This window comes from Aristolochia californica, unplaced genomic scaffold (assembly GCF_029961685.1).
Source record: "Aristolochia californica isolate CCGP_79_NKW_82.1479 unplaced genomic scaffold, dmAriCali1.0.hap1 SCAF_4, whole genome shotgun sequence".
Classification (NCBI taxonomy): domain Eukaryota; kingdom Viridiplantae; phylum Streptophyta; class Magnoliopsida; order Piperales; family Aristolochiaceae; genus Aristolochia; species Aristolochia californica.
The window spans coordinates 40,440,936-40,457,634 of NW_027182103.1; the positions used below are offsets into that span (position 1 = coordinate 40,440,936).

At 40.1% G+C, this 16,699-nt stretch overlaps 1 protein-coding gene across 1 annotated transcript; it reads left to right on the top strand.

Annotated features, from left to right (window-relative positions):
* Window positions 1-1,270: 1,270 nt before the first annotated feature.
* On the top strand, window positions 1,271-6,705 carry LOC137962978 (uncharacterized). Its single transcript, XM_068810132.1, has 4 exons — window positions 1,271-1,823; window positions 3,552-3,827; window positions 4,546-4,683; window positions 4,912-6,705. The coding sequence occupies exons 1-4, from the start codon at window positions 1,500-1,502 to the stop codon at window positions 6,454-6,456; spliced, it is 2,283 nt and encodes a 760-aa protein (XP_068666233.1). The 5' UTR covers window positions 1,271-1,499; the 3' UTR covers window positions 6,457-6,705.
* Window positions 6,706-16,699: the final 9,994 nt, after the last annotated feature.

The following is a 16,699-nucleotide window of genomic DNA, read 5'->3' on the forward strand; positions in this document are numbered from 1 at the left end:
TGAGTTCCATCACCACTAGAAGAGTTGCAGACAAGTGGGAGTGTAGTGGATTTCAGATATTTGATCAAAAGCATCAGGAACATAGCTGATTCCTTGTTACCTTACGAAGAACAACGCAAACTTTACAGCGAACACGATGATAGTAATATATCATCTGTGTTATTTTACTTTTCACCAGTCTCTCATAACTCGCTCTGCCGCAACTAATGGCTCTTCCATACCCAGTACTCGTTCCCATAAAACACCCCACCCACCTTCCATAACAGGGCCCCCAGGCCAGGCTCAGAATGCAGAAAGACCAAGCACGACGAAGAAGAAGAAGAAAATTTAATGGAAACACACCATGCGAATTAATTTAGGCTTATTCAACGCTAACCCATCTCCCCGTACATATCAAAATGTGCTAATCCCTCTCTTCCTATCTTTTCTGTCCACGCTAACCCCGATTAGAAGAAGATTAAAATTTCCGGTGCGGTAAATCCGTGTCTCCGAGATGGAAGATCCCTTCGGCATTTGGAACGACTCGCTTTGTCTCAAAGCAATTAAACTAATCCCCACTAAAATATTATAAAGCTGGCGAGCGAAGACTTCAAGGCCTGGTTTCCATAGAGGCCACGTCGGAATTTAATTAACAAAACGGCGACGACGGGAGGCTGACCGGCTTTCATCGGCGGCATCGTTCATAAGTTGGCATCCAACCGAGGGGTGATGACTGGCGACCACGTGGCAATGAGGTGGGGTATCAGTGCCGGCGGCGTCGCTCGAGTTTTTGACCCGTCCGGTCCGCTCCGACTCGGCAGGTTCATGATTTACTTTTGGGGTGAACCGAGACCGTACGGGAATAGAAGGACCTTGACCCGCTCTCATTAAAAGGCCCACGCGGGCTTTTAAAAATATTTATTTTTTTATGTAGGCAAATTTATCTTTATTTATGATGTGACATTTTTACCCTCGGGCGTGATACGCTGCCACGTGGAACTGGTTGGAGGCGAGCCGAGATAGTTCGAATGGAGTGACTCGCGAGACTGAAAACTATCGTAGTCACGTATTCTCTATTCCACGAATCCAGTCGTGTCTCGGCTATTTCAATGCCGTATCTGAGAAGATTGTAAAACGGTCGTACTGCATTCCCCTGCTACCTGTGGGCCCCACTGTCAAAAAAACCTGACCTGCTTCCTTTTGCTCAACCACGGTTAAGATGGGTACCCTCCCCCTTAAATACACGCCCTCCTTTCCTACTCTCCTCTCGCGCTCACTCTTTTCGAAAAAATTTCTCTCTTCTCAGGGGGAGAGCACTGAGCAGTGAAGCGTCTGCCGCGAGAATCACTCAGTCCAGAGACCATGCTCCCTTGCTGGCATGTTGTTTTAGAGGCCTGAGAGACAGAGAGAGAGAGCGATCTTCCGGAGTGGAGATACTGAGCAGAGCATGCCGGTCCCCTGAACTTTCAAGCCTAAGGAAGTTGTTGTCCGAACCGTGATTTTTTTTAGTACGAAAAAAAATGACGGTCTTTGGACACTCCTCTGGCGGATTTCTCACCCGGAAGCAGGTTTTCCCGGTCGATTACGAGTCGGAGGTGTCACAGCGGCTGGTCGAAGCGTCTCATGCCGGCGATCTGAAGTCTGCTCTTGAGTGCATCGACGATCCATTTATCGATGTCAACTTCGTTGGCGCTGTCTGCTTGAAAACTAGGATGACGGAGATTGTGCTTCACGATGAATCAGCCAATGAAGTGCGGATCGACTACGCGGAGTTCAAGACCGACGTGTCGCCCTTGTTTCTTGCTGTTCATACCGGAAATCTGACTCTCGTGCGCAAGCTACTGGTATGCTCTGTTCCGATTGATTCTTTTTTTGTCCAACTAGATTTCGCCCTTCCTTTACTGTCTGCTCCCTCCTTTACTCCTGCTATGACGATATGGTCTTTTAGATACTCATTTGCATTTTTGTCTCCGTTCTCTTCGATTATAGTTATTTTCTCTTCACGCTTTCATTTATTCGTCTGATGCCTCGGTGCCTGTGGGCAATTTTCATTAGCATTAATGAAGCTTCAAATTCAATACGACAGCAACAATTCTAAGATCCAGAGTTTTTTGTTTTACTCTTTTACCTCCATCTGTCTTTCTCTCCTTTCATTTTACTGTCTGTTTAGTAATCCTCTCTCTGTTTTAGCTTTCTGTTTCTCTTTTCTTTTTCTTTTCCGTCGTTGGTGTTCATCTGTTTCATCTATTCATTCCTCCTGCTTGATAGTTATTAGTGGACCATATTCAGCATCATCCTATTGCCACTTGATTCAGTATCGTACTTTTCTTTTCCTCAATATGATATTCGACTCTTGTTGGTAAGCGAAAAAAAGAAGTTCCTTATAATCAGTCGAGCTAGTCTCTGATTGGATTCTACGGATTTACCAAAAGCGTTTTTGTTTGTCTTTTTTTTTTTAATAATAGCTCAACCGCTCTTCAAAAAAAAATATTATCTCTACCATTTTCTCAAATATCTTGAACTTCAGATCTCGAACCTTTCAAATTTCAGAAATTTGAGCGCAAAGTGAAAGGATCCGAGACTTCAAAGCTTCCGTTTTCTTTTCATGGTTTCCCCGATACCTTCTCTGTACTGCCAAACAGATTTCGCTATTTTGTGTCGCATTCCGATGGGAACCGCAGATTTCGTGGACCACAGTGAATGTCTGGACTCAGGATCTCTCCTCTCCCTGCCGAGTCTTAAATTCCCTATTTTATGTGACTTCAGAAATTGTCTATTCACTTCGTATGCTTTTAATCTCGAACTGCACACGTGAAGTCAAATCACTGATTCACTGCGTCCTAGACCTGTGTTAAGGGACATTTTCTTTTATTTCTCATTTTAAAAGACACCTTTTTATCATTAACTTTCTGATGTGATTTCTTTGACTGATTTATCGGCGGTAAATCCTCAAAGTGCAGTGGTTGCGTATTCTGTATTTAGAAGTTGGCAGTCTTCATTAACGTTTTTATATAATTATTGGATACGCAAACGATTTAAAATCCGCCCGTCTTACCCTCGCGATGCCTGGAATAAGCTCAGTATCAGTATGTAGGAAATTCCTAGTGGACAGAGCATGAAAAATACGTGATATGTTCCTGAACTCTCTAAACTGTTTGCATTCAAATATTTAAGTTATTGGGTACATGCACACTGATTCATACAACAAATAGATTGATTGCAACTGGACAAAAACAATGAAGTGGTGTTGTTTTTCATTTTCATATATTTTATGCGCAATCAACCAAACCTAAAATCGAAACCGTCCTCCCTTTTTCAGATAACCCATACTCTATTGACGTACATTAGGTGACACGTTCTTGTTGTCTTTTAGCTTTCCATGTCCTCTAAATCTCGCAACCGTCCAAATGTTCGTCATCAGATCGATCATATCCAAGTGCTTTGTCTGGTGCTGACATCCATAACAAAATAGTGAAAGTAAACGAAAAACAAGAAAAAATGCTTCTACGGTATAACCTTTACTAGTAAATCCAAGGTTTGATTTTCCTTTTTGTTGTCTTTTGTGTGAGCAGAGGGTTGGTGCGGACGTGAATCAGAAGCTGTTCAGGGGGTTTGCAACGACAGCGGCAGTGAGAGAAGGACATGTGGAGATGCTGGAGATCCTGTTGAAGGCTGGGGCGTCTCAGCCAGCTTGTGAGGAAGCACTAATGGAGGCGAGCTGGCATGGCAGGGCTAGGCTTGCCGAGCTGCTAATGGGATCCGATCTTGTCCGGCCCCATGTTGCCGTGCATGCACTCGTTGCTGCCAGTTGCAGAGGTTTCGTGGACGTCGTCGACACTCTAATGAAGGTAATATAATCCTTCCCTTTCTTGAATTTACTGCGTGCGGCTGGGTGCTGATACGCGGACCTTATGAACTCTTTTTATGCAACTCCAAGGATATGGGCAATGCTTCTATTCAGAGAGAATAAGAAATCCTGGTGGAATCTAAAAACCAAATCGAGTTGCATAACAGCGCGAGTTTGAACGTCTAATTTTATCCCTTTCAAAACCTGAAATGTACGCCGTGTGTCGTCACGCCATGCGGGGTGACTGCAGACTTCTCGGATAAGGTTTAGACATTGCAGGTGCTTTTATTTAGGTATTTTAACATATTCTCCAAGGATCCCTACGGCGCTCGCCCTCTCTGTTCGTTGAAAGGAGGGAAATTTTCATTATCCCTGACAGGGACCAAACCCTTATAAGCTCACCTTTCAAGACAGATGTCAAGGCCTACCTTATTACTGGATCGACGATATTTCATGGTGTCGAGAAGTATCACAAGGGAATCCTAACGAACGTCTTCTACAGAGTCATTTTTTTTGTTTTTTTCGCAAGGAAAAGACACTGCCTTGAGGGTTCATTCTTTTGCACTTTCATCAAAGCACTTCAATTCAACTAGTTTTTTATTGGTCAAACTAGTTACTTTTCCTCACCCGGATTTTTTGTGTTCCTTATAAATTTGTTCACATGTTGCCCGGGTCGTGGTTACTGGAGATCTTTTAATCATTATATTTTCTTTTTACAGTGTGGAGTTAACGCAAACGCTGTGGACAGAGTGCTGCTCCGATCTGCGAAGCCAGTTCTACACACAAATGTCGACTGCCCCGCCCTTGTAGCAGCTATTGTTAGTAGGCAGGTCGCTGTGGTTCGCCACTTACTACAGGTACCCGCTAGTTCCTCTTGCCATTAAGGCATCCTTTGATTCGGTGGGCTAATGTAGCAATGTTAAAGTTGATTGGCTGGGCTCTGCTCACTTGCAGAGGGAACCCTCCTTATCATGGCTAATTATTGATTTCTTTCCGTTATGTTTGGGTTTCGTTATTGCAATTAGGGATTTTGATACCGAGTAGTTAATCTGACGTGCGCAAGCCCTTTTCTTGATGATCCTCAGGCTGGCGTGAGAACAGACATTGAAGTGAGTCTAGGAGCTTGGTCATGGGACCCAGCATCTGGTGAAGAGTTCCGGGTTGGAGCTGGCTTGGCCGAACCCTATGATGTCACTTGGTGTGCTGTTGAGTATTTTGAATCTACGGGTTCGATTTTGGGATTGCTTCTCCAATATCATTCCCCCAATGCTCTCCACGTCGGCAGGACGCTCATCCATCATGCTATTCTCTGCGCTAACACTGGAGCTCTTAACGTTCTGTTGGGTCACGGAGCGGCCTTCGAATTCCCCGTTAAAACGAGTTGGGGAACGGAGTTCCGGCCGATTCACATGGCTGCTCGTCTCAATCAACCAGGAATCCTCCAAAGCCTTGTCAATACTGGGTGCGATATCAACTCGAGAACGGATTCAGGGGACACTGCTTTGATGATTTGTGCCAAGTACCGGAGAGAGGAATGCCTCCGAGTTCTGGCGTGTGCGGGCGCCGATTTTGGCCTGGTCAACATGGCAGGCAATAGTGCTGCATTAATTGCCAACTGTGTTGGGTGGGGTCTACGCTTCCAAAGTACAGTGCTTGATGCCATCAGCTCAGGGGAGAATGTTCAGACAAGTAATTTGCGTGTTTTTTCGCCGGTACTGTTCGTCACGAAATCAGGTGATGTTAAGTCACTGAAGACTCTGATCGAGCAGCCTAGCATCAACCTCGATGACCAGGATGAGAATGGCTTCTCGCCACTTATGATCGCAGCCATGGAAGGCCATGTTGAAGCTTTTCGTTTACTAGTTTTTGCCGGTGCTGATGTGAAGCTCTCAACCAAATTAGGCGATACCGCTATTGGTTACGCGAGATTAAACAAGAATAGAGACCTGTTTGAGAAGGTAATGCTCGAATTTGAAATCGAGAAAGGTATCCGTGGATCCGGTGGATTCTACGCCTTACATTGTGCAGCACGCAGAGGAGACTTGAAAGCTTCAAAGTTGTTAACAAACAGGGGATACGATGTTAACATCCCCGACGGTGATGGTTACACCCCACTAATGCTAGCTGCAAGGGAAGGCCATGGGCTACTCTGCTCGTTCTTGATATCAAGTGGAGCCCGCTGTGACTTATCGACCCAACGCGGTGAAACGGCCCTGTCTCTTGCAAAGAAGCATGGCGAGCCTGGGAACGAGTCGGAGCATGTGATACTAGACGAGCTAGCACGCTCACTGGTTTTGCGCGGGGGCAGTGTGCAAAAGCACACGAAGGGAGGCCGAGGAAAACCGCATGGGAAAGTGATGAAGATGGTGAGGGCAGCCGGAGTGTTGCGGTGGGGTAAGTCCAATAAGAGGAATGTGGTGTGTAGAGAGGCAGAGATTGGCCCTAGCACTGCATTTCAAAGGAATCGACGTAAAAAGGGTGATGCCAATGAACCTGGCATCTTCCGGGTGGTGAGCACAAAGAACAAAGAAGTCCATTTCCTTTGTGAGGGTGGGCTCGAAGTAGCAGAACTCTGGGTAAGAGGGATTAGGCTTGTGACAAAGGAAGCGTTTGGCAAGGCTGTGCCTTGAGTAAATGTGAGAAACCCAGAAAGAGGTATTTGAAAAGTGAAGAAGAAGGCGTTTTCAGATTGAAAGGAAATGGTCAGTAATGGTGAGGGTAGGGTGTAAAAAGTGAAAATAGGATAGTAGAGAATACTTCATCTCGAAGTATTTTGAGATCCTTTGAATGTAAAGCCGAGCACTTCATTCTGAAGTGTTTTGGGTATGCTTCTTGTGAATGTAAAGCTTTCTTTTTTGTTTGTTGACTTCATTGCAGTACTTCAGTAATTGGTACACGGAGTTCATAAAGATATTGCAGAATGCAAGATGTAGGAGTCTTAAGTGTTTTCAGAGTTACTCTTTTCTCCTTTCGGTCTGACAACGTCAATTGGCTTCAAAAGTGTTTCCCCATCTTAGTCTTTTGAGTTGTTATTCTTACTTGCCCAGTCTCCTATTTACTTTTCAAACACTAATAGGAGTCTCTACTAACATGAGTCTTTTTTTTTTTTTTTGCAATAATTTTTTTCTATTAAAGTTTTTTAATTAAATTTGGAGCTTATGCTGTTTTTTGTTTTAGGAAAATTTCCTGTTTTGATACTTACAACAACTGTCAGTATTTTATTTTCTACACATCATACTCCTTTATGGTCCTTATTTACAAGATCTTGGTCAAATTGAAGTAATTTATTCTTGCTATATTGCTCTTTGCCTCACCATAAATTTTCCAATATTTGATTGTATGTTTTATCTATCTCACATGACGGCTGTGAAGTCGACTCTTCTCTATTTGCTAAAGATCAAACTCCTTTAGTTTTTTATGGAACTCCTTTTCTTGTTTGACTAGGTTAGTATTCATCTATGGCTCGAACTTTGTCTTGAGAGATTGTTTCATGTTTTGAGAGTTATATGTCAATCTCTTTTATATAGGTGATTTTATTATGTCCTTAGCGACTTGTTTTTTACTCTTTGATTTTGGTAAGCTTTTTTTTACTTGAAAGGTGTTTAGAAGCCTACAAGTGGTGCCCCAAACTGTTTAAGTTATTTTCAGAGTCCTAGTGTTGGCTTCAATTTTATCTGTCACCCATCCTTCATTTTTGCCTTTTTTGGGGTTGTACCTTTTAGAGGGTTTTCAACGAGTCATTGCCTTCACTCATCTATTTAGTTTAGAGGCGACTTATTTGGAGAGAGATGCATATGTTTTCTTGTTTTGTCCAATTTGGGACTCTGCGCTTTTGCGTCCCAACTTGAGAGGGAGAAGTAGAGGAATATGGTAGTGTTAGCTGAAAATTATTGTGAACCACGAGTTTTATTGTTGACCAAGATCTTAATACTCCAAGTGAGGGGAGAACAGAAGATGAAACACTTGCATGGATGAATTTTTTTTAGCAAAAGCAAGTTGAAGACCACAAATATTTTTGTTTGCAAGCTGAAGTTACAAACTCTAGCTTGAGAGGGAATGTTGAAGAATATATATGAAAAAATCTTATATGACTATCATGGAAAGGAGTCTCATGGGAAGTAGCTACAACGAAGGAGGAAGTTTAGCACTTTCAGATTTCTACTTTGTTAGGAGTTGTTTAAATGTTTTTAGAATTTATCTTAAGTAGTTGTTTACTTCGATTATGATTAAGAATTTTATTTTTGTTGTAACTGGGACTTAAGTGGTTTAATTTCATTATGATTTTCTACGTATTTCCTTTATTATAAATAGAGGCCCAATGTATTCAATTTATAGAATAAGTCAATGAACTATTTCTCCTTCCCAGAAATTCAACATGGTATCAAAGCAAGTTTTGTGCATGGACCCATACCTAATTTATACACCCTAGGTTATTTGTGTAATGTGGAGTCCATGAGGTAAGAATTTGTACATTGTGGGCTCCATAAGATGAGAGTGTGTGTGTTGTTTACTCCATTGGGAGCTTGTACCCACATCTCAGGCCCGTTATGTGTAAGCGAGGAGGAGTATTAAGTGGGAAAAAGTCTCATATTGAGAAATAAGAAGAAAAGTTAGTAGATTATAAGTTGAATAACAAACCTCCTAAATGGATAGTCATTTGGGATGGAACTTGGCTTAACTTAACAAGTTTTTTTTTCCTCCAATGGTGGGAAAAATATTTTCAAATAGAAAAAAGAGTACAAAGATTAAGATGGGGAGAGACCCCCTCTTTAGCAAGCTCATCAGCTAATTCGCTAATCCAAATACATGAGACCAAGCAATTGAGATAAAATAAATCAAGTCTAAAGCCTATGTAAAAATAAAAGGATTCACCTGGATGTGCTCTTTGGTTAAACTGGTATGGATAGCAAGATTTGGAAGAAAAAGGAGTTTAACAAAGGGAACATACAGATATTGCATTAGAGTTGACTATAACTAAACTGTGAAATAACTCAAAAGAAAATGGCCCATTGGCTTGATTGATAGAGGATAACTGCTGATGAATTAAATAAGGAAAAACCTAGAAAATAGAATGAAACGGGAGTACCACTTACGGTGGTATAGCTGCAATCAGTCTTTGTCCATCCTGCTTAGGGTTCAAACCTAATGGAGATGAACCAATTGCATGTTCTAACTCTTTCAAGGTCTGCAACAAGGAAAAATATCTTTGTCCACAATGGTTTCTCACAGAAAGAAACAGTAGAATCCATGAAGTTGTCATAGGAATTCCCAATATATTGAATTATCGATAGTTTATCATCTGGTGTACAGTCATGGTAGTCAGAGTCTCTGGTCTTTTCTTTTCTTTCAAAAGATTATACTTAGAATGCACAAATACTTTCTGGTTCTGCCTTCCACTGAAAGAAAAAATGCTACCACAAATATAAAAATGAAAAAAGTACATTAGATAGCTAACCATATGGTGTACAGCCACAGTAGCCGCTGCTCCATATGATCCAGCATTCCTGCAACAGAAATACTCCAAACATTATTCCCAAGAGAAAATCATCAAAAAAATGAACAGCAACATAAGATGATTAACAGCATTAAAACCTGGTGCAGCCCTTCCTGTCCTCGATTTGCTAAGCTCTCGCGACAATGCCACTATTGCTGCATCCATCGGCGCAAGAGCAGTGGCCTTGACAGTAGCCCCTATGTTAGGGTCCTCTTTAACTCCATCTTCATCATCATCATCGGCGACCTCTACAAAAATGCAGCTTGGGAAAAATCTAACACATAATGAAATAGATGGTAACTTGGTAAGTGAAAAATATGAATGCATAAACTGACCCAAATGAAGAAATTAATTTCAACGCAAGAGGCATAAAGTACGCGATATATTCAAATATGGACGATTTGGATCATCAGAAATAAAATCTAGAATATTAAATGACTTCGATGAGAAAAAAAAAAATCATCATCACAAGGCACCAACCAGTAAGTTTAAAAAACATTAACATTTTCACGCATTCAGAACCATATGGACAAAAACAGAACTTTTCAATCACAGCTAGGAATCAAACAGAACGAAGTAAAACCAGAGAATATTATTATCATGTCTCGCATCAAACAATCTGAAAAGAAAAACCATATCTGGTCTTACTTGATTTCTTTCCTTCAGTGAAACCTCTCTTAGTTTAAGGGGGGGTTAGTCAACTTGAAGGACGAGATGATCTTTAACCACATAACACCCTTCAACACTTGAAGTCGTTAGTGGAACGCAGATGAAACTTTATCTCGATGCAGGGGATGAAGGGGTCCTTCATCTCCACAGTTTAATTTCAATTATGTGGAAGAAAGCCCTTTTTGATCTTATTCGAATTGAAGGACGGGCGACGCTCATATTTTTCCCTCTCTCTCCTCGCACCCCCCCATCGCGTGTCGTCATTTTTCTTTTTTCTTCCTCTCTCTCGCATTCCCTTCCCTCTCTCGTCTCCCTGCGCCCCCGACGTTGATCTCATCCTTCTTCTTCGGCCACCATCTTAGTTCCCTCTCGTCTCTGGCCTCAACTCTCGGTCTTCTCTCGGCCTCGCCCTCTTTCTCACACCCCCTCTCTCGTCTCTGTGACTCCCTCTCTTCTCTCGGACTCGCTCTCTCTCGCTTCTCTCTCTCTATTCCCTCCCAACCTCCCTTTCTTTTCTGTCTTCTCCCTCTCTTCTCCCTCTCTTCTCCCTTTCGGCCTCCCACTCCCTTCTCTCTCTGGTTAGTCTCCTTTCCCCCGAAAATACCTTCCAATTTCGTTTGATTTCCCCATTTTCATTTCGATTTTCTTCGATTTTGGACATTTGGGCATCGATTGTTTAATATCTACTTCGATTAGGCATCGATTTTACCCTTCGGCTTCGGATTTCCCCAAATTTCAGAAGGTATGCCTAAACCCTAATTTTTTTCATTAAATTAGTATTTTATTTGATTTAAATTTATTTTCAGTGCGTAATTGGGGGTTATTTGTGCATTATTTTGGGATTTAGGGTTACGGTTTATAGTCTAAATTCTTGATTCGTGTATGGATTATTTTTAGGGTTTGCTGCTCGGTATTTAAGGGTCCAGTAATTAGGGTTTAGGGTTTATGGTTAAGGATTTAGGGTATTTTAGGGATTAGGGGGTTTAGGGTTTGGAATTAGGGTGTGGGGTTTAGGGCTTTTAATGTATTAAGTCCTGGAATTAGTGTCTAGGGTTTAGAGTTTAGTAGGTGATAGGGTTTAGGGTTTGATGGTTTAGTTTTTTTTTTATTGTTTGTGTTTCGGGTTTAGGGTTTAGGCTAAGGGTTTATGGTATTTTAGGGATTAGGATTTTTAAGGTTTAGGGGGTTTATGGTTTTTAAGGTTTTGGGGGTTTTGTGTTTTTAAGCTCTAGGGTTTTTTAGGTTTTGTGGGAAGGGGGGGGGGGGGGGGGGTTTAGGGTTTAGGGTTTGGGGCTTTTAAGGTATTAAGTTTTGGAATTAGTGTTTAGGGGTTTTTAGTCCAATTTAAACAAGGTTGAGTCGCCTACACAGACGTCCATTAGCCAACAAAACCCGACCCCCCATCACTGACGAGGTACGGTTCATAGTGACTGCGAAGTTATATGGGGCTCTACCAGGGGTCTTCGGTGAATTTGGATTTGATGTGTGTGTGTTTTCATTGTTTAGTGCATATGCATTAGTGAAAATAATTTAATTAATTTTGAAATGTGTGAGAATGTTGTTGAGAATTTTTGAAGTGTTATGAAATGTTTTTGTAATGTGGTGAGAATTTTCGGGTATTATACATATCCACCACATGGTATTTTTTTTATGGTTTGTGTTTTGGGTTTAGGGTTTAGGCTAAGGGTTTAGGGTATTTTAGGGATTAGGATTTTTAAGGTTTAGGGGGTTTATGGTTTTTAAGGTTTTGGGGGTTTTGTGTTTTTAAGCTCTAGGGTTTTTTAGGTTTTGGGTTTTGGGCTTTTAAGGTATTAAGTTTTGGAATTAGTGTTTAGGGGTTTTTAGTCCAATTCAAACAAGGTTGAGTCGCCTACACGGGCGTCCATTAGCCAACCAAACCCGACCCCCATCACTGACGAGGTACAGTTCATAGTGACTGCGAAGTTATATGGGGCTCTACCAGGGGTCTTCAGTGAATTTGGATTTGATGTGTGTGTGTTTTCATTGTTTAGTGCATATGCATTAGTGAAAATAATTTAATTAATTTTGAAATGTGTGAGAATGTTGTTGAGAATTTTTGAAGTGCTATAAAATATTTTTGCCATGTGGTGAGAATTTTTGGGTATTATACATATCCACCACATGGTATTTTTTTATGGTTTGTGTTTCTGGTTTAGGGTTTAGGGTTTAGGCTAAGGGTTTAGGGTATTTTAGGGATTAGGATTTTTAAGGTTTAGGGGGTTTATGGTTTTTAAGGTTTTGGGGGTTTTGTGTTTTTAAGCTCTAGGGTTTTTTAGGTTTGGGGTTTGGAATTAGGGTTTTGGGCTTTTAAGGTATTAAGTTTTGGAATTAGTGTTTAGGGGTTTTTAGTCCAATTCAAACAAGGTTGAGTCGCCTACACAGGCGTCCATTAGCCAACAAAACCCGACCCCCATCACTGACGAGGTACAGTTCATAGTGACTGCGAAGTTATATGGGGCTCTACCAGGGGTCTTCGGTGAATTTGGATTTGGTGTGTGTGTGGTTTCATTATTTAGTGCATATGCATTAGTGAAAATAATTTAATTAATTTTGAAATGTGTGAGAATGTTGTTGAGAATTTTTGATGTGCTATGAAATGTTTTTGCCATGTGGTGAGGAGATTCAGGTATTATACATATCCACCACATGGTATTTTTTTTATGGTTTGTGTTGGTATTTTTTTTTATGGTTTGTATTTCCGTGACGAGTAAAGGTTGTCTGATAAAGTTTTTTCCGTGAGGACCGTCTCGGATTTAGGTTATACATGGCTGCAAGAAGACAACCAAGTGGTCGAACATATGATATTTGGACATTCGATGATGATAGCAAAATGCTCGATCTCTTGGTCGAGCAGGTCAATCTAGGGAACAAGTTGCCTAACGGGGTGTGGAAGCATGAGGTATGCATGGACTGTGTAAATAAGTTCAATGAAGACACAGTCATGAAAAAAACTGTTGAGCAGGTGAAGAATCGAACAAGAGTATGGAAGAAAACATACCAAACGGTAACGAGCTGTATCAACACTAGTGGGTTTAGTTGGGATGCAACCACACAACGAGTTACTGCATGTAATTCTGTATGGCTTGATTACATAAAGGTCAGTAAATCTGTATAGCTCGACTACATGATGTACTATAAAATATTTTTTATGTTTTTCGCGTTAGTATAACTCTATTCCAAGACGTCTAAATGATGTTTAATTCATGTAGGAGCATAAAGATGTTGAGAAGTACAGCTGTGAAGGCTGCCCCCTATACGAAAAATTAGTTGTGGTGGTGGGAAACACAATAGCGGTAGGGTCAGGAGCTGCAACCTTTGTAGATTAGGGCGATGAGGTGATCCGTGAATTGGAACATGTCCCGATGGATGAGCCAGAGGATGTTGATATAGTTAGGGATACTCCATCACCATTATTAAACATGGATGAGTCTCTAGGTAATCAATCTGAAAGAAGTAAACGGTCATCTTCAAGTCGTCGTAGAAAGAGAACCGAAATGCCCGATAACGACACTAGTAGCAGAATCTTTGATGCAATAGATCGAATTGCTCAGACATTTGAGAATTTCATGATGAAAGACGATAGTGTAAGAGGTTGCGTCAAAGCCCTCAGGGAAATCCCGGACTTGCCTACAGAATTGAAGTATCGCGCTCCTTCATGGTTGGATACACCAACTAAGAAGGTCATGTTTATGGAAATGACAGTGGAAGAGTGGGTCGAGTGGCTTAAATTTTGTTTTGAAAACTAATTGTAATGCGTTATAAATACACTATTTTTTTGGAATATTATTATGTAGTAGACATGATATTTGAATTATGACGTTGCAAGACTTATTTGTATGGTTTGTATTTAAATTTGATATGTTATTGTGTTTATATATTGCATAGATGAATATGGTGTTTTGAGTACGGATGTGGAATGTGGATGAATATAGGATGTGATTGAATGTAAGATGTGGAATGTGGATGAATGTAGGATGTGATTGAATGTAGGATGTGTGAATGTGGATGAATGTAGGATGTGGGAATGTGGATGAATGTAGGATGTGGAATGTGGATAAATGTAGGATGTGGGAATGTCGATGAATGTAGGATGTGATTGAATGTAGGATGTGTGAATGTGGATGAATGTGGATGAATATGGTTGTTTATAGGTGTGATTGCAAATAGGTTATGATTGAAGATTGGTGTTTACTCGTGTTTATGAAATTTAGGCGATTGAATTTGTGGATTTCCATAGATACTATGACCAACGATGAAAAGGTTGCATTCACAACTTTGTTGATCGCCATGGAAAGATACTATCTGTATCATTGCAACAGATGTGTACCACATTCTTGTGGGATGAATGGTCCATTGTATTTCAAAAGGCACTAGACAAATCTCCAGTTAAATTTCGGAAAGTGTACAGGATGAACCAACTGGTATTTCACAAATTCGCAGATATACTTACTAGTAAAGGGTTTTTATCAGCCTCAAAGACCATCTCAATTGAAGAACAACTTGCATATTTCTTCCTAACTGTTGGTCAAGGACAAGTGTATAGTGTCACAGTAGAGATGTTTGATAGATCAAACTGGACGATAAGTAAGTATTTCAACAAGGTGTTGGATGCAATCCTCAAACTTCACTCTGATTACGTCAAACGACTTTCGGAACGCACATACTCCAAGATTTTAACAAATTCAATGTTTTATCCCTACTTCAAGGTAACATCACTTCCTAAAACTAAATAATTTTACATTAATATACAAAGTTAGTAAATATTAATTGAAAATATATAATTAGGATTGTATTAGAGCTATTGATGGAACTCATATCAAAGCCAACATTCCACTTGAAGATCAACCAAGGTTTTGGAATAGAAAAGGTTATCTCTCACAAAATGTGATGGCAGCATGTTCATTTGATATGCAATTCACTTATGTACTTGCTGGATGGGAGGGGTCAGCAACCGATTCCCGTGTACTGAAGGATGCATTGACTCGTCGAGATAAAATCTTTGTACCTGAAGGTAAGTAATATATTTTTATGCAGTAATTTTTTATCTATTTTATCTTCAATTATTTTATGTGGTATATAATTTTTATTATAGGAAAATATTATCTAGTCGATGCTGGTTATGCAAATCTTCCGGGATTTTTTGGCTCCATATCGAGGAATCCGATATCATCTGCAAGAATTTAGAGATAATATTCCTAGAAATGAAAAAGAATTATTCAACTGAAGACATTCATCTTTATGGAATATTATTGAGCGAACTTTTAGTGCTTTAAAAGCTCGATTTCAAATGTTAAAAGGCACTCCTCCATTTTCTTTTAAGATCCAGGTGAATATTGTGCATGCTTGTTGCATATTGCACAATTATATACGTGTAGAAGATTATGATGATATATTTGAAGATGAAGATGATGATTCGGGTGGCGAGCTCAATGGAGGAGGTGATGCGGTCCAATTAGGTGCAATGGATGATACAAACAGTGACGATTGCAATGATCTTGAGGATGTGGGTAGCCAAGTAACAAGCATTCGAAGGCAGAGTGCATTAGAATCCACAAGAGCCGCACAATTTCGAGATGCCATATCGACAACCATGTAGAACGATAAATGATGGTTTATTCTTATTACTTTTGAACATGCGTAATTTATATGTACTAAACTTGTGACTCGTTGATTGTAATATTAAAGGCATGAACTCGTTATTTGAATAATTTTTTTTAGGTTATTTTAAAAGTTGTATATGTATTTATTTATTATTTTATTTTATTTTATTACTATATTAAACTTCATATTTAAGTCTCTGGTAAATAAAATATAATTAAAGTATGCATTTGATTAATATATCATCATTAATTATGTCAAAATATATTATTAATTAATACAATGCAAATCTATCTTATGTTATTAATATAATATTTTTTATTTACTCTATTGTATTAGTGATTTAATAGTAGTAATTAAAATATTGTTAACTCAAACACTTTGGTTTAATTAGTTCATTTTTATAATTATTAAAATCAATAATTTTAAATTTCTAAGATGAAAATAAAGATGAAATTGTCCACACTAACACCCTATTTCAAAGATTTCGAAGATGAAGTTATCCACACTAACACCCATTTCGAAGATGAAGATCATGTAGATACATAAGATGAAGATGAAGATAAAGATCAAATTTTCATTTTGTTGACTAACCCCCCCCTAAATACGAAATCCAAGGTCCAATCGACCAAAGCCCAGCTGGCAATGAAGAGCTGTAACTAAAGACATAGATTGTTCATAAGAGCTTACAGAAGAGAGAAATGACATGTTGCTGAAATTACGAGAGTTCCGAAGAAGGACCAAGCTTCTCGTGGAGAAAGCGCGTCTAAGAAGCGTGGCCATGGTTACGTTTTCTCACTGCTTTCTTCTTCCTCTGCGTACAGCAGAGTCATGGAGAGAGCTCAAGAAAACCAGTATCTACTCGAGGTCTAAGCTCAGGGATTTTAGTTGCCTTCTTGGGCCCAGGCCCACGCGATTTGAAATTGTACCCATTTGTTATAAGAGAATTACGAATAGACCTGTGTACTTCATGGCGGGCCCACCATCATCAAGTGATCCAGATCACGTGCGAGGCACGTACAGGCTCTTCTGCCTGACTGGCTGATATTTGCTGTGATCCACATCCGGTGGTCGTCTCGGGAGGTCAGAGC